The sequence below is a fragment of the Macaca mulatta genome, chromosome 1 (genome assembly GCF_049350105.2).
Source record: "Macaca mulatta isolate MMU2019108-1 chromosome 1, T2T-MMU8v2.0, whole genome shotgun sequence".
NCBI lineage: Eukaryota > Metazoa > Chordata > Mammalia > Primates > Cercopithecidae > Macaca > Macaca mulatta.
Window position 1 is genome coordinate 238,070,771 of NC_133406.1, and position 24,067 is coordinate 238,094,837.

At 55.9% G+C, this 24,067-nt stretch overlaps 2 protein-coding genes and 3 long non-coding RNA genes across 14 annotated transcripts in view; 3 read left to right on the plus strand and 2 right to left on the minus strand.

Annotated features, from left to right (window-relative positions):
- The window catches only part of MMEL1 (membrane metalloendopeptidase like 1), a 40,286-nt gene extending 39,404 nt beyond the window's left edge, over window positions 1-882 (plus strand). For both annotated transcript variants that reach the window (XM_077979604.1, XM_015136540.3), the window contains one exon: window positions 429-882. In XM_077979604.1, coding sequence (XP_077835730.1) covers window positions 429-528 — 100 coding nt within the window. In that variant the 3' untranslated portion in view covers window positions 529-882. The remainder of the gene's footprint in view (window positions 1-428) is intronic.
- Window positions 54-5,354, minus strand: PRXL2B (peroxiredoxin like 2B). Of its 9 annotated transcripts, XR_013409759.1 has the most exons (8): window positions 4,829-5,025; window positions 4,507-4,711; window positions 4,012-4,063; window positions 3,562-3,727; window positions 3,385-3,448; window positions 3,213-3,288; window positions 2,798-2,916; window positions 54-2,428 (listed from the first exon to the last, which is right to left on the minus strand). XR_013409759.1 is itself a non-coding variant. In XM_002801736.4 (7 exons), exons 1-7 carry the CDS (start codon window positions 4,913-4,915, stop codon window positions 2,411-2,413), a joined length of 597 nt encoding a protein of 198 aa, XP_002801782.3. In that variant the 5' UTR covers window positions 4,916-5,354; the 3' UTR covers window positions 54-2,410. The 9 variants fall into 9 exon arrangements, 7 of the variants coding, with proteins under 7 accessions (XP_002801782.3, XP_002801783.4, XP_077836235.1 ...); XR_013409758.1 differs by lacking the exon at window positions 3,562-3,727 and having other exon boundaries at window positions 2,798-2,953; window positions 3,168-3,288; window positions 4,853-5,340; XM_002801736.4 differs by lacking the exon at window positions 3,562-3,727 and having other exon boundaries at window positions 4,853-5,354.
- A 1,167-nt stretch (window positions 5,355-6,521) lies between these two features.
- LOC114674387 (uncharacterized) lies at window positions 6,522-9,404 on the plus strand. The gene is made up of 2 exons (XR_003725437.2): window positions 6,522-7,015; window positions 9,151-9,404. It is a non-coding gene; the product is annotated as an uncharacterized LOC114674387 (long non-coding RNA).
- On the minus strand, window positions 6,791-8,038 carry LOC144337169 (uncharacterized). Its single transcript, XR_013409889.1, has 3 exons — window positions 7,904-8,038; window positions 7,492-7,588; window positions 6,791-7,007 (listed from the first exon to the last, which is right to left on the minus strand). It is a non-coding gene; the product is annotated as an uncharacterized LOC144337169 (long non-coding RNA).
- Window positions 9,405-11,549: 2,145 nt separating the features above from the next.
- LOC144337159 (uncharacterized) lies at window positions 11,550-18,785 on the plus strand. The gene is made up of 3 exons (XR_013409840.1): window positions 11,550-11,684; window positions 13,523-13,773; window positions 14,782-18,785. It is a non-coding gene; the product is annotated as an uncharacterized LOC144337159 (long non-coding RNA).
- The last annotated feature ends 5,282 nt before the right edge of the window (window positions 18,786-24,067 follow it).

Below are 24,067 nucleotides of genomic sequence, written 5' to 3' on the forward strand. Positions count from 1 at the left end.
CACCCCCACCCCAGTGGCCTGTAAGAGTTAAAGAAGAAAGCACAAAAAGCGGCTCAGCAAAGACAGGTTTATTTTGAGAATCAACCTGAGAGGGGCTTCTGGCCAATTTCAGCCAAGAGCATTCTCTTACCGACTAAGGGTATTTAAGGGTTTAGGAAGGGGGAGCCTACCACAGGCTGGGAATGTTTCTGTGTGAAGGAAAGTTTTATTGCAGAATTGGAATATCTCTGGTTGTAAGGGAGGTTATTCTGGGGATTGGCATGTTTCTGGTCAGATGGGGGTTTATCTCACAGTTGAAATGTTTCTGGTCATACTGACATGAGCCATTAGGCTGATGTTTTGGGCTGGTTTTTAATCACGGGGAACTTAAAATGACCGTGTTTGTCCAAGATGGCAATGCTCCTGCTGTCACACCCGCCCACCCACAGGGTACTGGGGTCACTGCAGAACCTGGCCGCCTTTGCAGACACGTTCCACTGTGCCCAGGGCACCCCCATGCACCCCAAGGAGCGATGCCGCGTGTGGTAGCCAAGGCCCCGCCGCACTGCGCGGCCCACGCCCACCCGCTGCTCCGAGGCATCTGTGCGGAGAAGGTGCAGCCAGCGGCGACCCAGCATGTGCCCCGGCCCGGCCGACCATGCCAAGCCTGCCTGCCAGGCCTCCGCACCTGGCCTAGGGTGCAGCCACCTGCCCGACACCCAGGGATGAGCAGTGTCCAGTGCAGTACCTGGCCCAGAGTCCCCTCTACGGACACCCGCGGGGCTCAGCGCCCCTGTCACAGCCCTATAGAGACGATCAACTGTGTCCTGCCCACCCTCCAAGGTGCATTGTCTTCCAATATCCACAGCTTCAGACTTGAGCTAAGTAAATGCTTCAAAGAAATCAGAGGCCTTGCTTGTCTGGGAGGGACCAGGGTGGGCAGACAGGTGGCAGTGGCCTTGGGCACAACAGCTGCCCGGGGATGGGGGGAGAATGACAGCTGGGAGCTGATGGGGAGGGAGCCAGTTCCAGTCAAGTCTCCTAGGGTCCAATGCCAGGGCCAGCAGTGACCAGGATGCCCCCAAGTGCCCCCCCCAGGGACCACACATTCAGATGCGGGGAGCCCCGCTGGGGCGTCGGGGGACCCAGAGAGCTGCAGCTGGGAACCTGACATTTAGCTTTGTGTAACTGAAAACCAGAGGAGGGGCTGAACCAAAGGGACGCGGTGGGTCACCTGCTATGCATTTGTAAATGGCCACTGAGAGGGTGGGGTTGGGGCGGGAGGGGAGCCGGGAGACCCGCAGGAGCCCACAGCGGCCCCAGGTTTGGACCAGGGAGTGCAGGGAGGGCTGCTGTTGTCACCGGCCTGCACGCAAGGGGAGGGCCTGAGCAGGCAGTCTGACCTGGGAGGTAAGGGGTTCTGCTCTGGGCCTGTTAGGATCCCCAAGGGAAGGTGGCCAGGAAGCTGGACATACCTAACTGGACTAAGACCCTCCCAGGCCGGCCGCCCCACAGGCCATCCCCAGCAGGTACAAACAATGATTCTGACATCAGTAAAGGGCCTTGGGGCAGGCTGGCCCATCACCTGAGAGTCTCCAGGGTCTACCCACCCCACCAGGTGGAATCAAGCCCAACTCTGCCCTGAAAACCCAACTCTCCTGTGTGGCTCCCACCAGACACGGCACTGACCCCGACCCCGCTGCAGCTGACCCCACACTCCTCTCCTGACGTGGGTTCGGGTCTGTCGCCTTTGAAGGGACTGACAGGGCAGTGAGGTTACCATCCCCAGTGCCCCACAGGCCAAAGGCCCAAGGTCTCCAGAGACACTCGCAAAGCAGGAAGATGACACCTGGGACTCACAGCTACCCTGCCCGCCCTGAGGGCCTCAACAGTGAGCGAGGCGGGAGCTATGGAGGATGCAGGGCTCGGCGCTTGTGAAGCAGTGCGTGGCCAGGAACTGCAGTGTTTTCTTGTTTTGTTTTGTTTTTTTGAGACGGAGTCTCGCTCTGTCGCCCAGGCTGGAGTGCAGTGGCCGGATCTCAGCTCACTGCAAGCTCCGCCCCCCGGGTTCAGGCCACTCTCCTGCCTCAGCCTCCCGAGTAGCTGGGACTACAGGCGCTGCCACCTCGCCCGGCTAGTTTTTTGTATTTTTTTTAGTAGAGACGGGGTTTCACCATGTTAGCCAGGATGGTCTCGATCTCCTGACCTCATGATCCGCCCATCTCAGCCTCCCAAAGTGCTGGGATTACAGGCTTGAGCCACCGCGCCCGGCCAGGAACTGCAGTTTTAACGGCTGGTTGCTGCCGGCGGATCAGGAGAGGTTCGGCATCCCAGCCCAGCAACTGCACAACGGTTCTTCCACGTGGACTTCCAGCTCACCCAGGGCAGCAGCCGCCGTCCACATCCTCAGAGGCCAGGGCCTTCGCCTCCCTCACACCTCCCTGTCACACTGCGGGGACAGCAGGGTCCCATGGGGCCGCTGGACACTGGACCAGGCAAATGCCTGAGAGGGTCCCCTCAGACAATCCCCAGCCCTCCCGAGGCTGAGAGGACAGGCCTCTCTCTCTGCCCACCATGTGTCGCCCCCACCTCTGAGGACAGCCTCGCGGTACCTGTCCATCCAGCCATGCTGCCCTTCGGCCCCTCTCAGCCTGCCCCCCTCTGCAAGTGGGGTCACAGGGGCATCCACATCCCAGGACACAACTGGCATGACGCCCAAGGTGCTGTGACTCAGCTCCCAGCGAGGCCCAGTGCTCCTCCCAGGGGACCTGGGGGCAGGGCGTGGGTTGGCAGGCAGTGCCCCCAAGGCCTAGCTCACCTGAGGCGGGTTGCTGGCACAGACCTCTGCAGAGATGCCCAGGACCTGCAGGATGTGCTCCTGGGGTACATAATCGCCTGGGGACTTCTGAACGAAATGCAGCAGCACTTTGTCACCACCTGTAGCAGCGGGCAGGCAATCAGGGCGCCCCGAAGGCTGCCTGCACCTCAAAGCCACGTACCAGGAGAAGGGAAGGCGGGGCAGACCTGGCCGGCCATATCCCCCACTCAGCTACCCAGATGAGTGAGCTGTTCTGCCACAGCCCAGCTCAGCCCAGCAGACATGCAGAACCAGGCCACATTGCGGTGGAAGGGCTGTGATGAGATTGACAAGCCAGAGAGAGGGCCTGGGCTAGGCCACCAAGTTCAGCAAGGTCCTCCCTGAGGCAGTGGCCGGGGCCCCTCCCTCAACCCACCTTTGCTGACCACCAGCAGCCCTCCGCTTTGCAGCAGGTCCCCAGACAGGTTCCCCTGGATGCCAACAGCCTTGGCCTATCAGGAGTGGGCAAAGCCTGGGTCAATCCTAGAGGAAAGGCCCCTGGGAGCTCCCACCACCCCCCGGCCTGTACAGCCTTGACCCACACAAACCTTGGCAGCCACATCACGCACAGGCTTCCCCAGAGCCGCCGGGAGGATGCTCAGGCTGTTGTACCTGCGAAGACACCAGGTCGCTTGGCCAGACTCCAGAGAAGCCTGGGTCCAGAGCCTGCTCCAGTGTCCACAGACCAGTTCCTAGGTCGGGCCCCACCCCACCCCACCACTCACCTCACCAGGGCTCAGAGATGGCCCAGGCAGCTAGATCAGCAGCCAGCCTAGCCCACCGGCAGGTTGGACACCGAGCCCAGTGGCTGCTGGCCAAGGGCCCACAGAGGATGCAGGGAGCATGGATGGAGCAGGCTGGGTGTGCTCAGGGATCTGGCTCAGCTGGCAACTGCCAAGCAAAGGGGGCAGTCTGTGGCACAAACACCAGAAAGCTAGGATGGCCCCTGATGGGGCACGAGGCTCCAACCTCCGAGGTAGTCTGGACACCGAGAGTAAGCCCTAGACAAGGTGGCTCGTTACAGTCGCCCAGCACCCAAGAGAAGGCCTGGCAGAAGGGCTGGTCGACAGTGCCACCAGAGCTGCCTTGTCAGCAGGGAGAGGAGGTGGCAGGGAGTGGTGGGCACCCCTGGGCCCTCCGCCCCATGCGACCTGAGGGTGCCCGTCCCCACTCACCGCTTGAAGCCCAGCTCCTTATAAAGCTGCTTGCTCTCATCCAGGTAGAGCTCTGGAAAGCGGAAGCCACAGATGTGTGCCCCAGGCCTGGAACCAGCCCCCAACCCACTCACCACCAAGAATCACCCTCCTCCTTCCGACCCTCTGTTCTTCTGCCCACCTCCGTGCTCAGCCCACCCACCCAGGGCCGGGAGAGGTAAAACAGGGCTGAGTGACCCCCTCCCCTCAGAAGAGGGGCTGAGTCCCAGAGGTGACAGGTGGAACCGGCGAGGCAGAGCTCGCCCAGACTCTGCTGCTAGGCTCAGGTCTGTGCAGGGCATCACCCAGCCACCAGCTGCGGGGAGGGGAGGCAGGGAGAGACGAGGGACGCTGACCTGTGGACATATCAAGGCCACTCCAGGAGACAGAAGAGCCAGGGCTGGGCAAGAAAGGGCCCCGAACGCCCTGAGTTTAGGGAAGGGTGTCTGCGCCGCCGCGTCGGGGAACAGGACGCACCTCCCGCGAAGTAGCCGCCGTCCAGGAACTCCTGCAGACCCAGGGCCTCGGGCCCCACGCCCACCAGACGCACACCGTGCTGGTCCAGGAGCCCCGCGAGGCCGCTGAGGTCCTGGGCGATCCAGCGGCACACCACGCAGCCGAAGCGCCGCAGCCCGGCCACCACGCACGCGCGATCCCGCCACAGGCTCCGCAGCTCCACGGCCTGCCAGGCGGCTGGGTCAAGGGCGCGCCCCGCGGCCCCCAGTCCCGCCCCAGCCCCGCGGCCCCCACCAGCCCATCGCTGCCAGGGCGCCCGGGCAAGAGCCGGGGACGCACCCACCGTCCTGCGCTCGCCCGGTCTCACCTCCCCGGTCACCGCATGCTTCAGGATGCACGCGCCCACGCGGGCAAGGTCCACCGTGCTCATGGCCGCGGCCGCCCGCCCTGGTTCCCAGCTCCCCGCTCCCGGCTCCTCGTTCCCAGATCCCCGCTCCTGGCTCCCAGATCCAGCCCCAGGCCCCGCCTCGAGATGCCCCGGCCACGCCTCTCTCGCGCCGCCGAGGCCCCGCCCTTTCGGGCTCGTCTCCGCCCCGGGCCCCCCCACAAGATGGCCGCAGAGCGCCCAGCCACGCCTCTAGCCACGCCCCTTCCGCACCCCGAGCCCTGCTCCGCCTCCTCGGATTCGCCCCTAGTCACGCCTTGCTTCCCCTCCCACTCCAGGCCAAGCCTCGAGATCGTGGCGCCAAATCCCGCGTCCGCCTGCTTGGGTCCCTCCCGCCTCCTCAATCCGGGCCTTGCTGGATGGTTGCTGTCCCGCGTCCCGGTCCCGCCCCTAGCCCCGCCCCTAGCCCCGCCCCAGCCCCGCCTTCCCGTTGGGCCCAGACTTGGACTCCGTCGGCCATTGGCGCAGCAGGCGGAGCTGGGCGGTGCGACCCTCGGCGCGCGATGCGCCTGTGCGGAATGCAGCGGGAGGCGGGGCAGGCTCACGGTGGTCCCGGGGGGTGGCTGGGACGGCGCACCCAGGGGTGGTCCAGGGAGCAGCGGGGGTCTCCCTGCGGGCTCGCGCGAAACTGGGCTGGATTCAAGGTTGAGGGGAGAGGGTAAGCGAAGGGGTCGCGGGCATAGGGGACCGCGGCCCGGGGTCTCCCGCGGGGCGGGGGTCCCAGCAATGGGGGTGCGAGGGCTTAGCCTTTCCACGTGGTCTGGTTTTCGCTTGAAAATCCCCGCAAATGCGGCGGTATCTCAATTATACATGGACGCGTTGTCTTGAATCATAAAATACTGTTCATGTCGTGCCGGTTGCATATCAGCTTTTAACCCCCCAAACCTTGGGGCGAAATGGACCCCGGGGAGATAAACACAGCTCCCAGAAGTGCACTGCGGGTCAGGAGCCTGGCAGATGCGTCCTGTTCCTCCCCCACTGCAGCCCTGTGATAGCGTTTATCACCGAGTTGGGATGAGGGCCGGGTCACAGGTTCACCCAGCCTGGGCTCCCAGCTGGGCGGGCCCGGCCTGGCAGAGTCTGTGCTCCTGGCACGGGGCCTCACTCCCCAGGACAGTTCCAGGGGCCTGGGCGGGCTGGAGAAGGAAGGGGGAGCCCCCACACTGTATTCCAAATAATGGGAGGCCCGGGGGGGTGCTGCTGCCCTCGCCTGTGCCCTCGCCCTGGGGTGGTGAAGGTCCAGACAGGGAAACGGTAGTCGTTCCTATGTCAGGGCAAAAGGCAAAACAAGGAAGGGGAAGCCCGAGGAGGGAGGAGCTGTGGCAGCCCCAGAGCCCAGGAGTGCAGCCCCCAGAGACCAGGGCTACCCCTCTACCGTGTCGGACTGTGCAGGAGGGGGCGCCTCCACCGTCTCGGGCTGGTCAGGAGGGGCCCTCTGCTGTCTGGGGCTGTGCAGGAGGATGCCCTTCTACCGTCTCGGGCTGGGCAGGAGGGGCCCATCTATCTTCCCCGGCTGCGCACGAGAGGCCCTCCACCGTGTTGTGCTGTGCAAGCAGTGAGCAAGCGCCGCCTCCTTGGGAGCTGGGATCCCAGACGGGATTCAGCCATTTTCAGAGACCTACCGAGAAACAAGAATGCCAGATCAATTCCTCGCCTGGCATCTCCCACCAGCGCCATCGCTGCAGGAGCCTCGCAGGAAGCCAGCGGGCAGAGGAGAGTGGGGAAGGAGCTTGCAGCCTCCCAGCGCCAGTGCTGCGGAGCAGAAGGTGGCTGGGAGGCCGAGAAGCCGTAAGAAAACAGCAGGGCCAGCCCATGTGGCGCTCAGATACATGCTGTGTGTGTTTGCATATGTAGGGCCTGGAAAAACTCCACCTCCATCCTTTTGAGGTCCTGGCTGAGCCCAAGAGTTAAATCAAGATAAGACAGATCATCATGCCAACGTATTTGATTCAGGTTGGATGTGGCTCGGGAGCCCTCCTAAGGAAATGAAGACTCAGTGAAGCGGCCTCAGTCACTCATGTGCTGAGTTGGACGGAGAACAGTGAGGTTCCAGGAAGCAGCTAGATGATGTGAGGGCCTGAAAAGGTGAGAGGCATTTTATCAAGGACTGTACAGCATTTGCTGGTTCTCAGCTTCTCATACTTGAGGATCCGAGCTTTCTAGTGTAGGGAGAGCATCTTTCGCCCGGGAATTTCATCTTCTGCTTTTAAGAAACACAAGAGAGATCAGAATGGTCTTTTTGCACCTGTTTTTTTTTAGCTGCCTTTAATTCCAAATAGTAACTGCCAGAGCAGCCTGTATTGGGGTGGCACCTTCTTAACTCTGCATGCTGTGCATAACTGGCACACATCATTTCAAGTAAATAGACAGGTTTGCTTACTTTTTACTCAGGTGCAACGTAATTCAGAAAAGTGTAGACATGCTCAGTAGGCAGCTCCTTCTACCTGCCTGTCGACTTTCTGTCATCCATGACGTATTGGTCGGCTCTCGCTAGGCTGTGCTGCTGAAACAACTCGCAAGCCTGGGTCGATCACAGCAACCAAGTTTCCCCTCCCACTCACGTTTCTTGTTGGCCACGGGGTGGCTCAGCTCCTGACGCCTCCTTCATTCTGGGGTCCAGGCTCAGCAAGCTGTGGCTCTCTGGAACATGCCGTTCTCCTGACCAAGAGAGGACACGGAGGAGAGATGGAGAAACCATGCCACACTCTCCCAGTGGCCATACACAACTGGGATGTGTCGCTTGCACTCCCATGCCACTGGCCAAAGCAAGTCGTGTGGCCAAGGAGGCTGTCTGAGGGGCAGGGAAGAGCGCTTCCTCCTCCAGGTGGTGTCAGCTCTGGGACTGGGTTTTAGCTTTTCTTACAAGGGAAGAGCTGGCCCGTTACTGCAGCAGGGATGCTGACAGAACACATGAAACTCCAGGGTCAGAGACAAAGGACTTTGTCATTCACGGCATGGCAGGCAGGTGCTCACCTGTGTGTTTGGTCTTATCCCCTTGCCCCCAAGTTCCACGGACACCATGCGGGTAGGCCTGGGTGGGCGCTGCACAGTCAGTGAGTTTGCATGGCCACTGAGGAGCCCTGCACTGGGGGAGTCGGCTGTTTCTGCAGCAAGCAGTGAGCAAGCTGCTCTTTGTCCCTCGAGGACTCTCAGGGCAAACCACCCTGAGAAATGGGGGAGGGTACTCAGGGCCTGCGTTCCTGGCAGGCCCTGTGAGAGGTGGGGGGCACGAGACACTTGTGGAGGACTGCCCTCTTAACAGGAGAAGCTGCCAGTACCAGAGGCCAAAGGGAGTTACTCAGAGATTTCACTGGCATCCCTAGGCTGCCTGGTGCCACATATGTGAAAACAGTCATTTCATTGAAGCTTGTCCACTCAGTAGCTATTGAAGCGGGGAGGGTGTCTTAGTCTATTAAGGCTGCTATTTTAACAAACAAAAAAATATAAACTACCACAGACTGGGTGGCTTTTAAAGAACAGAAATTGATTTCTCACATTTCTAGAGGCTGGAGGTCCAAGATCAAAGCGCCGGCATATTCAGGGTCTGGCGAGGACCCCTTCCTGGTTCCTAGATCGCTTCTTCATGCCGTGTCCTCACAGGGCGGAAGGCACGAGGGGGCTCTCCAGGACCGCCTTTTTAAAGGCACGAACCCTGGCCAGGCACAGTGGCTCACACCTGTAATTCCAGCACTTTGGGAGACTGAGGTGGGCGGATCACCTGTGGTCAGGAATTCAAGACCAGCCTGGCTAACATGGTGAAACCCTGTCTCTACTAAAAATACAAAAGTTAGCTGGGCGTGTTGGCAGGTGCCTGTAGTCCCAGCTACTCGGGAGGCTGAGGCAGGAGAATCACTTGAACTCAGGAGGTGGAATTTGCAGTGAGCCAAGATCGCGCCACTGCATTCCAGCCTGGGCGACAGAGTGAGACTTCGTCTCAAAATAAAATAAAATTAAATAAATAAATAAATAAATAAGGGCACTAACCCATTCCTGAGGGCTCCACCCTCACTAAGCACCCACCTAAGCACATGCCAAAGCCCCACCTCATAATGTCATCGCATTAGGGATTCGGTTTCAGCATATGAACTGGGGGAGGGCACACAAACGGGGGAAATTGGCTCCACTGTGTGAAAATTGTCAATACCAAGGCAGAGTCACTTACGTCAGGACCCAAGCAAAACGCAGCTGGGAAGCCTCAAGGAAAGGTTTCTCATGCCCAGGTGCCTACGATGAGAACTGTTGCAGGGACTCCGACAGCACACAACATTCCAGATCAGCTCCTCCTATGAAGACGCCTCCCCAGCAACAATTGTGTTACCCGTGAGTGATCACTAACCCTGCAATAAGCTCCTGTACCCAGTGAAGTCTATTCCAAAACAATCTGTGTAGACTTCCTCATCTCACCCATAAAAGAAAGCATGCATATCCCAGATTGCAATCCCCTGCCATCCCCCAGTAAACTTCGTTTGGGAGAGCCGGTCTCTCTGTTATTTATTTTACACGGACAAGTTGCAGCATCGTGGCCAGCAGCAGAAGTCCTACTAGAAGTCCTACTAGGCTTCTTGAGTCTGTGGGTTGGTATCTTTCATCAGTTTGGGAATTCTTCTATTTTGTTTATTTGTTTGTTTGTTTGAGATGAAGTTTTGCTCTTGTTGCCCAGGCTGGAGTGCAATGGCTGGATCTCAGCTCGCTGCAACCTCTGCCTCTTGGGTTCAAGCGATTCTCCCACCTCGGCCTCAGGAGTAGCTGAGATTACAGGCACCCACCACCATGCCCAGCTAACTTTTGTATTTTAGCAGAGACAAGGTTTCACCATGTTGGTCAGGCTGGCCTTGAACTCCTGACTTCAGGTGATCCACCCACCATGGCATCCCGAAGTGCTGAGATTACAGGCGTGAGCCACCGCACCCAGCGGGGAATTCTTTTTTTTAACCACTGTCTTACAATGATGTCTCATTCTTTCCTTCCTTCCTTCCTCTTATTCTGGGAAGCCCAATACACATATATTAGATCTTTCAACTAATGCGTCTTGTTGAGTCAGAGTCACGTGAGTCTCCTGTTCTGTGTTGTGCTTTTGTTTCCCACAGGTATTTCGGTGCCTGTTTGCACCGTTTCTGTTGCCCTGTCTCTGTCTCCCCTCCATGGTCCACCTGCCACCAAGTCCAGTCTGCCGTCACCCATCTCATGAGGCTGACCTGCAGCCCTGGGATGTCCATTTGGTTCTTTCATATAGGTTCCAACCAGCTGTGGAATTCTCCATCCGGAGATCCCATTAGACGGCATTTCCTGTTTTTAGTAACACATTAATGAGTTATTTTAAAATACCTGTCTACTGACACTAACTAAACAAATAAAGGTACTAACCCATGTGTTCCTGAGAGCTCCACCCTCACTGCCCACCTAAGCACATGCCAGAGCCCCACCTCATAATGTCATCGCATTCGGGATTCGGTTTCAGCATATGAACTGGGGGAGGGGACACAAATGGGGGAAATTGGCTCCACTGTGTGAAAATTGTCAATATCAAGGCAGAGTCACCTACATCAGGACCCAAGAAACTCACATCTGAGTTTCTGCTCCTGTTGCCTCTGTTTTCTTTTTATTTTTATTTTTTTTTTGAGATGGATTCTTGCTCTGTCACCAGGCTGGCATGCAGTGGCACAGTCTCAGTCACTGCAACCTCCGCCTCCCAGGTTCAAGCGATTCTCCTGCCTCAGCCTCCCAAGTAGCTGGGACCACAGGCACGCACCACCACACCCGGCTAATTTTTGTATTTTTAGTAGAGACAGGGTTTCACCGTGTTGGCCAGGCTGGTATTGAACTCCTGACCTCAGGTGATCCACCCTCCACGGCCTCCTAAAGTGCTGGGATTACAGGCGTGAGCCACCGTGCCTGGCCAGCCTCTGTTTTCTTTTGATTATGGCACACACTTTCCTGCTTCTTCTCATGTTTACATCTCTGTTCTAGCCCTGGGCCCTGCAGACGTTAGGGGAGGTGTGCCTAGTACACAAACACACATGTGTGCACAAAGATGGGTCACTGTCAGGGCGTGGGGAGATCGAAGGACCTGAATCAGACCAGGGCTTGTTCAGATGCTAGCTCTGGCACCGCCCAGCTGGGTCACCGTGGGTAAGTCACCACCTTGTCTAAGCCTCAGTTTCCTCATCTGTAAAATAGACTCTAGTAACCGCCTTTGCCATCCGCACACTCAGTTGGCCACTCTGGCCGGCTCACCTTGCTTCTGAGGAGCAGAAATCACAGCTCCGCTGTGGCTGAGAGGATGCTGGACACACTCAGTTGTCGGCCACTCTGGCGGGCTCACCTTGCTTCCAAGGAGCAGGAATCACAGCCCCGCTGTAGCTGAGAGGATGCCGGAGCACTCCAGCTCCACCCCAGTGGCCCCTGGCCCCCGCCATCCTGCCCATCCTCCTCCAGCAAAGCCCAGGATGTCCCCATGAGACGCCTCAGGGACTCAACCAGGTGGGCAGGCTGCAGAGGACCCCTGGGAAAGGGCAGCTGTTTCCCCAAGTCTCACCCTATATACACCAAAGATGGGATTTGATCGACTTTCTTTTTTATATTTATTTATTTATTTATTTATTTATTTATTTATTTATTTATTTATTTTTGAGGCAGGATCTGGCTCCCTCACCCAGGCTGGAGAGCAGTGGAGCAATCTCAGCTAACTGCAGCCTCTGCCACCCAGGCTCAAGCGACCCTCTCACCTCAGCCTCCCAAGCAGTTGGGACTACAGGTGTGTTCTGTCTGGCTAAGTTTGTATTTTTAGTAGACACGGGGTTTCACCATGTTGGCCAAGCTGGTCTTGAAGTCCTGACTTCAAGCAATCCACCTGCCTCGACCTCCCAAAGTGCTGGGATCACAAACTGAGCCACTGTGCCCAGCCTAAAAATTATTTTGTAATTGTGATAAGATATACGTAATGTAAAATTCACCATGCAGGAGCATTTTAAGATCAGTTCAGTGGCATTACATACATTCACATTGCTGCAGCCATCACCACCATCTATCTCCAGAATTTTTTGACAATCCTGAACTGGAACTCGGCACCTATGAAATGCTAACTGCCTCCCCCAGCCCGGCACCCACCACTCTACTTCCTCTCTATAAATTTGACAATTGTAGGCTCCTCATAGAAGTGGCATCATGGCCGGGCGCCGTGGCTCACGCCTGTAATCCCAGCACTGTGGGAGGCCGAGACGGGAGGATCATGAGGTCAAGAGATGGAGACCATCCTGGCTAATACGGTGAAACCTCGTCTCTACTAAAAACTACAAAAAACTAGCCGGGCGAGGTGGGGGGGCACCTGTAGTCCCAGCTACTCGGGAGGCTGAGGCAGGAGAATGGCGTGAACCCTGGAGGCGGAGCTTGCAGTGAGCTGAGATCCGGCCACTGCACCCCAGCCTGGGCAACAGATCGAGACTCCGTCTCAAAAAACAAAAAAAAGTGGCATCATAATGGCGTTTGTTTTTTATGAATGACTTAAGTCATGTGGCGTAAATTCCTCAACATCCATCTATAGTGCAGCCTGTGTCCGAATTTCCTTTTCAAGGCTGAGCACCCTTCCACTGGACCTTTCAGCCACATTTTCCTTATTCTTGTACCTGTTGATGGACTTTTTCGTGGCGTCCACATTCGAGCTCCTGTGAACGCTGTGGCTGTGAACCTGGGTGTGCAAATATGTGCTCAAGTCCCTGCTTTCAGTTCTTGGGGATCTATGCCCAGAAGCGGAATGGCTGGATCACGTGGTCATTGCAGTTTTAATTTTTTGAGGAACTGCCCTAATGTTTTCCACAACAGCTGCACCATGTCACATTTCCGCCAGCAGTGCACGAGAATTTTAATTTCTCCCCTTCCTCAGCAACAATTATTCCTCTCCCGGCCGGGCGCCATGGCTCACGCACTTTGGGAGGCCGAGGTGTGTGGATCACCTGAGGTCAGGAGTTCAAGACCAGCCTGGCCAACATAGTGAAACCCCATCTCTACTAAAAATACAAAATTAGCGTGGCATGGTGTCAGGTGCCTGTAATTCCAGCTACTTGGGAGACTGAGGCAAGAGAATGCCTTGAACCCGGGAGGCAGAGGTTGCAATGAGCCAAGATCTCACCACTGCACTCCAGCCTGGGCAACAGAGCGGGACTCTGTCTAAAAAAAAAAAAAAATCTTGCTCTCTGTATTGGGGGCTTTAAAAGAAGCCGTCCATCCCGCTGGGCCTGAGGTGGTCTCCCTGTTGTTCTGATTTGCATTTCCCATTTCCCTAACGCTTGGTGGCACTCAGCCTCGTTTCATGGGCATGATGGCCATTCATGTGTCTTCTGTATTCTAGTCCTTTTCCATTTTTTAATCCAATGGTTTCTCTCTGATGTTGTTTGGGTGTAGGGTTCTTTACATATTCTAGACGGAATGCCTGTTCTGATACACTTTCTCCTAGTCCATGCGTTGCCTTACATTCTATTAATTCATGTTTATAAAGTCCCATGTATCTATTTTACATGTTTCTGCCTGTCTTTTTCCTGTCATACCCTAGAAATCACTACCAAGTTTAACATCAAGAGGCTTGTGTTTTCCTTTGAGGTCTCAGAGTTTTAGGTCATACACGTTGAACAAGCACCAGCACCAGCAGAGTGGAGCTGCCACCAGGGGTCACAGCCAAGCGTCTGGAGCGCAGTTGTGCACCGACCAGGGAAGGCCCAGGCCTGGGTGGGCCTTTCCGCAGGATCCTGGAATGTTGCTTAGGGGAGGCTGAGACCAGACTGGCAGTCACCTGTCTGGGAAAGCACCAGGCCCTGCGGAAGTCCCCATGGTGACAGTCACGTCCTGGCCACGTGAGCGAGTGTGGGGGAGGGAGGGCAGGGAGGCGGAAGTCCTGGTATTTTCCTGCAGACTGGCACGGGCAGGACCTGAGCGGCCCGAAGCCGCGAGGCGCTGCCACTGCTCCTTCTGTGCCCGGTGCAACCCCAGCTCATGGGGTCTGGGCTGCCTGTGATCCCGTGCCCCCCACTTCACACTCAGGGTTCTGGCTTCCCTGCTGTGAGCCTGTCTCTCCTCTGTGGGAGGGGCCAGCCTGAGCAGCCATCCCTGTGCCCACTGCCCAGCATAGAGTGGGTGTCTCATAAATGTGGGCTGAACAGAACCTGCCCCTGGGGCCTCCCTCACTGCTAGGCATACAGCAGGTGCCTCATAAATGTGGGCTGAACAGAGCCTGCCCTTGGGTCCCCCAACTTCCAGACATAAGGTAGGCACTTTATAAATGTGGGCTGAACAGAACCTACCCTGGGGGCCTCCACTTCCCTTTGATGGGAGCAGAGAACCTTTGCCGGGCAGTGGCCACTCAGTGCCTGGGACAGGTGCCCCTTTCTCCCACCCTGGCCTATCTCGGGACATCTGAGGGAGGGCAGGGCTGTGCCCCCCACTTCACACTCGAGGGTCTGGCTGCCCCACCTGTGACCTTGTCTCTCCTCCGTGGAAGGAGCTGCGCCGTCTTTTTCACTCTCCACGATGACCATTCAGTGAGACAAGGTGACAGCGGCTCCTGCGTTTAAAAAGGAACCGTCCGCGTGGCTGCTGCCGGCAGGCCCCGCACTCGGGCAGTGAGGCTTCGGCCCTGAGAAGGCCCCGACCCCAGAGGCCTGGCCCTGGCTGGGAGGGAGTTGGAGTCCCCGGACTGGGGCAGCCCCTCTGCACCTGGGGTGGTGGAGCAGGAGCTTGGCTGCCGGCGGGGTTTCCTCCCAGCTCTGGGAGCCACCTCGCTGCAAACGCTGTGACTTCTGAGCGCCGCCGTCTCTGTTTGACACTGTTAATCCTTTAGGTGACTTTTTTTTTTTTTTTTTTAGATGGAGTTGTCTTCGTTGCCCAGGCTGGCATGCAGTGGCACGATCTCAGCTCACTGCAACCTCTGCCTCCGGGGTTCAAGTGCTTCTCCCGCCTCAGCCTCCCAAGTAGTTGGGATTACAAGTGCCCAACACCATGCCCAGTTAATTTTTGTATTTTTCATAGAGACAGAGTTTCACCATGTTAGTCGGGATGGTCTCAAACTCCTGATCTCAGGTGATCTGCCCACCTCCGCCTCCCAAAGTGCTGGGATTATAGGCATGAGGCACCATGCCCGGCCTAGGTGACTTCATGGTGAGATAACGCACAGGCATGGTGAGCAGCGTGGCAGAGGACCCGTGTGCAGGGCCCTGTCTCCCGCCAGGAACCCCTTCATCTGGGAAACCTCCGCTGCAGGACAGGGACGCCGTGTCGTCAGGACGCAGGGTCTCTCCAGGGCACTCGAACCTCCTCTGAGCCTCTTTGAACTCCAGGACAGGGACGCCGTGTCGTGAGGATGCAGGGTCTCTCCAGGGCACCCGGGCCTCCTCGGAGCCTCTTTACACTCTGGCTGCGGGCTTTCTTCTCTGTGGCGAAAAGTACACGACGTTTTATTGACCATTTCAGCCACTGGCAAGTGTGCAAATCAGTGGCTTTAGTCCCTTTGTAATGCAGCTGGACCCCACCCTTTCCCGATTCCCGCAGGCCAGGGCTGAGGGCGGGGAGGGGCCTGTGCAGCAGCCTGAGACCAGCTGTCCAATGGCAGGGCTCCCTTCTGGGAAAGCCATGGTCCCCTGGGGCCAGCCTTCCCCTAGCAGTGGTGGTTCACACGTCTCTCCATCCCATTTCCGGTGCAAAAGCGACACAGACAGATGCAAACCCAAACAATGCAGACGTGGAGGAGGGAGAAAGTGAAAGTGGTTTCGGAGCCCCTCCAGCCACCCTCTGGGGACACCTGCCCGGCGTTCTTCAGACACGAGCGCTCCCGGAGGCCGGCGTGGTTGGTGCTCGCTGGAGGGCTGGCCAGGCCTGGGAGCCGATCCTCTCAACAAAGTTCAACCCCAGGGATGAGCCCAGCCAGAGAAGGAGAGCTCTTTGCCTCCGGAGCTGCTGCCCTGGCAGAGCCATGCCGGGAGCCCGAATTCCAGCCGAGACAGTTCTGGACCCAGTTGTGTCTCCCCTGATCTTCTGTGTGGAGCCCTAAGCCCCAGTGATGCTGCGTTTGGAGGTGGACTTGTAGGGAGGGGAGAGGCACCAGGCCCCCTCTCTGCCCTGGCCAAGGGGAAGGCTGGGTGAGGACATAATCAGAAGGTCCCGTCTGCAAGCCAGGAAGAGACGCTGCCTGGAACCAACCCGGCCTGTGCTGGCTCCGGGGCCTCTCGCCTCCGGGACTGTGGGAAAATGGTGTCCATGGCTTCAGACACCAGGCTGTGGGACTGTGTCCTAGCCAGTGGAACAGACTAACACAGCCAAGAAAAGCCTGCACACGCGGGTAAACATACATGCACAGAGAAGCAAACAGTGCCGAGGGGAGGGGACACCAGACCTTGAGGAAGTGAACCCAGGGCAGGGCCGGGACGGGAGTGGCTGGGGTGGGGAGACCTGGGTGTGCCAGAGCCCACAGTGGAGCAGGTGGAATGCGACCTCCTAAGAGACTGTGACTATCAGGGAAGCAGCGGCCCAAGGAGGCGCTAGCAGGCAGCCAGGGGCAGGGCCCCAACGGGTGTCAACGTCTTCTGAGAGCTGGGCACAGCCTGGGCTTTTCCCAGGATGGGGCTGGACCTCCCAGGGGCTTGGGGGCTGGGCCAAGGCTCCTGGATTCATCAGGTTGCAACCACACTGGGATTGTGGGACACGGGTCTGTTGGGTGCAGACGGACCCAAGGGATGGACAGACATAGGACAGCCTGGTACCAATTCCCACTTAGAAACATCACCTGCTTCAAGGTCCATATGACATCCAATAATGCACATCTGCTGTGAGACTGTGAGCCTTGCCTCTGGCAAGCACCTGCCCTCACATAACCACCCTCATTTTTGTGATGAAGACATTTCCAACAAAGTTCCCTTGTTGAGCTTTTATGAGGTGAATTATGTTTCCCCCAATTCACAGGTCTAAGTCCTACATCCCAGTGTGACTGTGTTGAGAGATGGAGTCCTTAAAGAGCTGGTTAAGGTGAAGAGACGTAATGATGGCCAGCACTACACAGGAGGACGGGTGTCCTTACAGGAAGAGGAGGCAGCAGGGTCCTGGGGGCAGAGGGATGACCCTGGGAGGACATAGGGAGCAGGTACCGTCTCAGGCCCAGGAGGGAACCAACCCCACCTGCCTCTGCATTTGGACTTCCAGCCCCCAGAACTATGAGAACATCACCTTTCCATTTCTTGAGCCTCCAACTCTGTGGCTCTTTGTTTTGATACCCCAGCACCATGAACCCCTTCCCAACCCCTCCCCAGCCCTGGCCCCATCTTCCTTGACCTCTCTCTCCCTGCAGATTAGATCTGTCTGTCCCAGAATTTCACCTGAAGCACAAAGTGTGGCGCCTCGGGGCCTGGCTCCCCTCACGTGGCCTCATGTCTGCACATTCGTCCGCCATGCAGTGTGTGTCCACGGTTGCCAAGTAGCATCTCATTGTGTGGCTCTAGCCCAGTGGGTTAATCTGTTCACCGGCTGGTGGGCGTGGCAGTGGTTTCCAGCTCTTGGTTATCACAGAGAAAGTGAGTGTGAACTTCCGCACACACGTTTTGCTGAGAACAAATCCTTTCATTTCACTTGGTTACTAGGAGTGGAGTTGCCGGGCCCTAGGGAAGGTGTGTGTTTCTCTCTCAAAGAATTGGCCAAACCGGTGTCCAAAGTTGTACCATTTTAGGCTCCCGCCAGCAGCACGTGGGAGCTCGAATTACTCCGTGTCCTTCCCACACTTGGTGTGGTCAGAGCGTTTCCTCTCCATCACCGTGACGGGCGTGGAGTGGAATCTCACGGTGGTTTTCACGCCGTTTCCCAAATGACTGTGGACGCTGACCACCCTTTCGTGGCCGCGGGGGCGTGGATTTGGTGAGGTTCAAATCCTGCCCATTAAAAAACAATAGTGCTGTTTGTCCTCGTGTTGACTTGTAAGAATTTTCTAAGAAGTGTTGTGAGAATTGCCACCCAGTGCGCGGTTTGCCTTTTCGTTTCCTGAAAAACATACTTCCAAGAGCAGGAGTCGCCAGTGTCGATGAGTCCCAATTTCATTTTCTCTCGTGGCTCTTGTGTTCCGTGTCCTGTTCAAGAAATCTTTGCCCACGTCCAGATCACAAATATTTTCTCCAGTGTTTTTCCCAGGAAGCTTTATAGTTTGAGCTTTACATTCAGGCCCATTGTCCGTTTCAAGCTAACTTTTTTCTGTCATGTAGGTAAAGATTAAGGCCATTGTCCCCTGTCATTTATCCAGTATTGTAGAACTTGTTTGCCAAAAAGATTATCTTCTTCATGTTGCATTCCCTCGACACCTCTGTCAGAAACGTTTGCATCATCCGTGAATGGGTGTCTCTGGCCGCTCCTGTTTCATTGACCTATTGGCACTCCTCACGCCCGCCCCACTGTCTCTCAATGGCTGAAGCTCTACAGAAGTCTTTAAGTCAGGAAATGAAAATACCCCAACTTTGCTTTTCCTTTTCACTATTATTTTGGCTGGTAAATGTCCTGTTTTCATATACATGTTTAGAATCAGTTTCTAGATGACCAAGCCTCCTGGAATGTTGACTGAGATTGCATTGGTCCATTTGGGGGAGAATGCGTATTTTCCTCATACTCAGTCTTCTGATTTATCCACATGCCATTCCTTTCCAGTTACTAGGTCTTCTTTCACTTCTCTCGGCAACGTTTTTGCTGGCCTTGCGGGTATTTTGTTAAATTTCCCCTAAGCATTTCCTGTTTTTTGATGCTAATATGTTCTTGTTTCCCTTATACTTCAAAACCCAGTGTTTACTTTTTAAAATATTGGCCTTGCATCTTGTGACCTTGATAATAAAGTTACTAGTTCCCATAGCCATTTTGTCGATTTCTTAGGACTTTTATACACACGAGCACATTCTCTGCAAAGAGGCAAAATGTCTTTTCCCCCTTTGTGTCCAATCTCTTTGCCTTCCATTTCTTTTTCTTGTCTTATTGCACTGGCTAGGACCTCCAGTGCCATGTTGAGTGCAGGTGGTGGGACGGGAGTCCTTGCCTGGCTCCTGACCCCCAGGAAGACGTGTCCCGTTTCACCTGCAGACTTGAGGCATGGGGCCCCTCTGCACGCCGCCTCCTGGCTCAGCTTCTCTGCTGCTCCCTGGTCTCTGCAGCTCTGTCTTGCAATTTCCAGCTGCCATCCTTTTGCTTTTAACCAGCCAATTTTTCTTGTTTTGTGTCTATCTGTTTTCCCCCTTTTTCTGGAGAACAGGGTCTCTCTCTATTGCCCAGGCAGGTCTTGAACTCCTGGGCTCAAGCGATCCTCCCGCCTCTGCCTCCCTAAGTGCTGGGATCACAGGCATGAGCCACCTCACTGGACTTAACCAGCCCATTTCTTAAAATGTAAAGTGGGTTTCTTGTAGTCAGCCTTTAGTTGGCTCTTGGTTTTGTATCTAATATGGCCATGTCTGTATTTAACTGGAATATTTAGATCATTTATAATCAAAGTCATTACCTATATGGTTGAATGTGGGCATACCATCTCTCTATTATTTGCTGTTTCAAATTTCTGACTTCCCGTTCTTCTGTTTGATTATTTTTGTAGCATTTCATTCATCCGCGTGGTTGGCTTCTTAGTGATACATCTTTGTTTTCCTTATTCAGTGGTCGTTGCAGCGTTTGTGACATCCGTCTGCACTTATCACAGCCTGTCTTCAGGTTGTGTGGCCACTGAACACACCTGCACCTTCCCACACAGCGTGAAATGCAGAAGAACCTCACAGTCACGCCCTTGCCTTTCCCCCTCGTAACTTGTGCTACTGTCGTAGGTTTTAACTGTACATGCTATAAGTGTCACAATGCGTTGCTAACATTCTGGCGTTAAGCATTTTATTATTTTTGAAGATATTTAAAAATGAGAAAAATTTCCTCCCACATTTGCCATTTCTTTCATCCATAATTCCTTTGAGCAGATTTCAATTTCCACATGAGGCCAAGCGAGGTGGCTCATGCCTGTAATCCCAGCACTCTGGAAGGCCAAGGTGGGCAGATCACCTGAGGTCAGGAGTCAGGAGTTCGAGACCAGCCTGGCAACACGGTGAAAACCCATCCCTACTAAAAATACAAAAATTAGCCAGGTGTGGTGGTGCACACCTGTAATCCCAGCTGCTCGGGAGGCTGAGGCAGGAGAATCCCTTGAACCCAGGAGGCAGAGGTTGCAGTGAGCCAAGATGGCACCACTGCATGGAGACAGAGTGAGACTCCATCTAAAAAGAAAAAAAGGGGGGCCAGTTTCGGTGGCTCATGCCTGTAATCCCAGCACTTTGGGAGGCCAAGGTGGGTGGATCACAAGGTCAGGTGATCGAGACCATCCTGGCTAACACGGTGAAACCCCGTCTCTACTAAAAATACAAAAAATTAGCAGGGCTTGGCAGTGTGCCCCTGTAGTCCCAGCTGCTGGGGAGGCTGAGGCAGGAGAATGCCTTGAACTCGGGAAGCAGTGCTTGCAGTGAGCTGAGATCGCGCCACTCTACTCCAACCTAGCGACAGAGGGAGACTCCCTCTCAAAAAGACAAAAAATAAAAAATGTCCATGTGAAAAAAAAATTCCTTGTGCTTGAAGAAAGTCCTTGGATGTTTCTTGTCATGCAAGTCTGTCTGCTGCTGAGAAATTCTCTCAGCTGTCAGTATGTCCTCAGTCTTTGATTTGCTTCCATTCATTTCTATATATATGTATGTATATATATATATATATATATTTTTTTTTTTTTTTGCAATATGGTCTCACTCTGTCGCCCAGGCTGGAGTGCAGTGGCATGAGCTTCCCTCACTGCAACCTCTGCCTCCTGGGTTCAAGCGATCTCATTCCTCAACCTCCAGAGTAGCTGGGAATACAGGCATATGCCACCATGCATGGCTAATTTTTATATTTTTAGTAGAGATGGGGTTTCGCCATGTTGGCCAGGCTGCTCTCAAACTCCTGACTTCAAGTGATCCGCCTGCCTCAGTCCCCCAGACTGGGCCCGGCCTCCAGTTCATTTATTTTTGTAACTGAACAGAGAAGATCTTGCCGTGTTGCCCAAGCTGGCCTTGAATCCTGGGCTCAGGTGATCCTCCTGCCTTGACTTCCGAGTTGCTGGGACCCCAGGCGCGGGTCACCGTGCTTGGCCCACTTTTGACAGACAGATTCACTGGGTTTGGAATTCAAAATTGAAATGTTCTTTCAGCATCATAAAAACGCTTTGCTTCCCTTCTGACCTGCACCGTTCCTGGGGACAAGTCCACGCGGCCCTTATCTTGGAGTCTTTGTACCCAAAGGTGGCCTCACCAGAGCCCGGTGTCCAGGTCCCCTCTGTGTTCCTGGTTTCCGGGCATTGATTAGGATTTGCTGTGCTGTGCGTGCCTCTCTATTTACCCGTCTTGGGGTCTGTTGATCTTTTTGCGTTTGTGGGATCACAGTTTTCTTGTAGTTTAGAAAATTTTCATCGCTTTTTCTTGAAATGATTTTCTGTTCCTGCCTCTCTCTGTTTCTCTGGGACTCTAACTGCACTTCTGTTAGGCAGCTCGATATTTTCCAGGAGATCTTTGAGAACATATTCATTTATTCATTTTCTGCGTGCTTTTCATTTGGGGTAGATTCTGATACTGTATCTTCATGTTCCCTGGTGTTTCCTTTTGAGCTGTCTGATCTGTTGTTAATCCTCCTGGTTTTGTTTCTGTTTAGAGGCAGGGCCTCCTCCGTTGCTGGCCAGGCTGGAGTGCAGTGGTGTGATCATGGCTCTCTGTGGCCTCGACCTCTGGGGCTCACGGGCTCAACTGATCCTCCCTCCTCAGCCTCCCGAGTAGCTGGGACTCCAGGTGTGCGCCACCAGGCCTGGCTAATTTTTGTCTTTTTTGGAGAGATGGGGTTTTGCCTGTGCATAGGCTGGTCTGGAATTCCTGGGCTGAAGCGATCCTCCTGCCTCAGTCTCCCAAAGTGCTGGGATTACAGGTGTGAGCCACCACTCCTGGCCTAATCCTACTGTTATCAGCTGAACTGCATCCCTCCAGAATTCACGCTCGGAATGGGACGGGATGCAGAGATTGGACTGTAAAGAGGTGACCGGCTGAATGAGGCCATGTGGATGGGCCCCGATCCAGAAAGACTGGAGTCCTCCTGAGAGGAGGAAGTTTGGACAGAGACACGTCCAGGAGCAGCACGCACAGACAAGAGACCACGTGAGGACACACGGAAAGACGCCATCTGCAGACCACAGCCGAGCTCCCAGGGAACGAAAACTGCTGCCACCCTCACCCTGGCTTCCAGCCTCCGCGCCTGAGACAGCATTTCTGTGGGAGAAGCCAGGCAGACTGCGCAGCCGCCCGAGGGGACTGGTGTGCCTACAAGCACGTTATTCATTTCAGACCTGGTTCTTTGTTTTGTCCTCCGTTTCTCACACCGGGCTTCCATTTTCCTTTAGAGGACGTTGTGATTGTTATCTCAGGATTCACGTCTGACAGTTCCACCGTGGCTGCCCTTCTGGGCCTCTTGCCGCTGACTCACGTTTCCACCGCCACCTTGCCCTGCGTCTGGGCATAGCAGCAGTTTCTTGTTGGGTGTGGACATTGTGTTGTGGCGGCTTTGATCACCCACCTTTTTTGTTGGGTTGTTTTGGCCTTCCGTTAAAGGACTCCGCGCTGTGTTCCGGCGTGGAGTTCAGCTCCTTCCTGTTCACTTTGGTCTTCATGTGGCTGGTTCTGAAGCCTCTTAGAGCAGGTCTGGCCCAGTCTCTCCTGCAGGAAGAGTCCAGCCTCACTCCCAGGACGGGCCTGCTGGGTGGCTGCCGACAGCCCAGGATCCTCCAGGACTCTCCCTCTGGCGGTCGGAGCTCCTGTCTCCCGTGTGAGTTCTGGAGGCCGGGGGGTCCCCCTAGGGCCCCGCCCATGCTGAAGAGTCCACCTTCCACATGCATGGTGCCGACTCCGGAGGCCTCAGAGACCCTCAGGCAGCCTTCTGGAGCTCTGTGTCTGTGCAGTTCCCCCCGTTCCCGAGCTCTGCCTTCTAGGTCCCTCTGTGGACGCTTTCCTGAGCCCTGACCTCCTTCTCCTCAGCCCCCGAGGACCGCCCGACCTGCTTGGACGGCTGCCCCTGCTCGGCCGTCCTCAGTGGGCCTCCACCCCAGGGCTGGGGAACCCTCCTGGCGCTCGAGCCCGCCTGCCCCTCCTGCTGGGGATCCGGCCCCATGGTGCCCTGGTGCTGACAACAGTCCATCCTGAGTTTCAGTCTCAAGCTTCCGCGGCAGAAGGGAGACTGCCAGCTGTGTTACTCCACGGCAGGTGGGGCCGACGGGACCAGCTCCCTTCAGAGCGGCACTTTGGTTGGTTCCAGAATTCTCCTTTGCTATGAAGGCTTCCAGGCACATCCCACACCGGTCACCCTCCACCTCGCATGTGTGTTTATCCATGAAACGCCGCAATGGGACCTCCTGGATCAAATAGTGTAATGATGTAAACACTGAGTATTGACCTGGAACCTGCCTCTGAAAGGGCCGTGCGCTCCCGCCTGGGATCCTGCTGCTCCTCTGCCGGTCACCCCGCACACGCCCCGCTGCCTCTCTGGGCCACCTCAGCCTTTTCAGGTTCCTGTGTGTGCACTGAGATGTCCACCCTGGCACGCTTCTTCCCCTCAGCAGGTGGTCCCCACACTGTGCCTGCCCAGCTCAGAGCCCAGAGGCCCCCGCAGCTCCCCACAACTTCATGGTGCAGTGACCTGAGGCCTCCCCTGGCTCAGTCCCTTTCCCAGGGTCAGGGGTCCATCTATTGAACCAGGACAGGAGGCACCTTCCCCCGAGCTCTGTGCCTGAGCTGAACCTGGACGGCAGTGCCCAGTGGCGGCTCAGACCCCCAGAGCCTCTTCTGAGGTCCGACACTCCTTTGTTTCCCCAGGGAGGCCCCGCTGGCCTGGACCCCAGCTCTCCGTGCCTCGGTTTCCTCACCTGGAAGGTGGGGATGTTGAAGGTGCCTGGGTTGTGGCTGTGCACTAACCTAGGGTGACTGTGAGCTTCGAGAGCTCGAATGTCTGGAAGGAAGGGTGCCAGCTGTGTGGGTGTGAGTGTCCTGATCATGGACACAGAGCCTGGGGCCCCTTGGAGGGCTGGAACCCAGGTGGGGATGCCCGGGT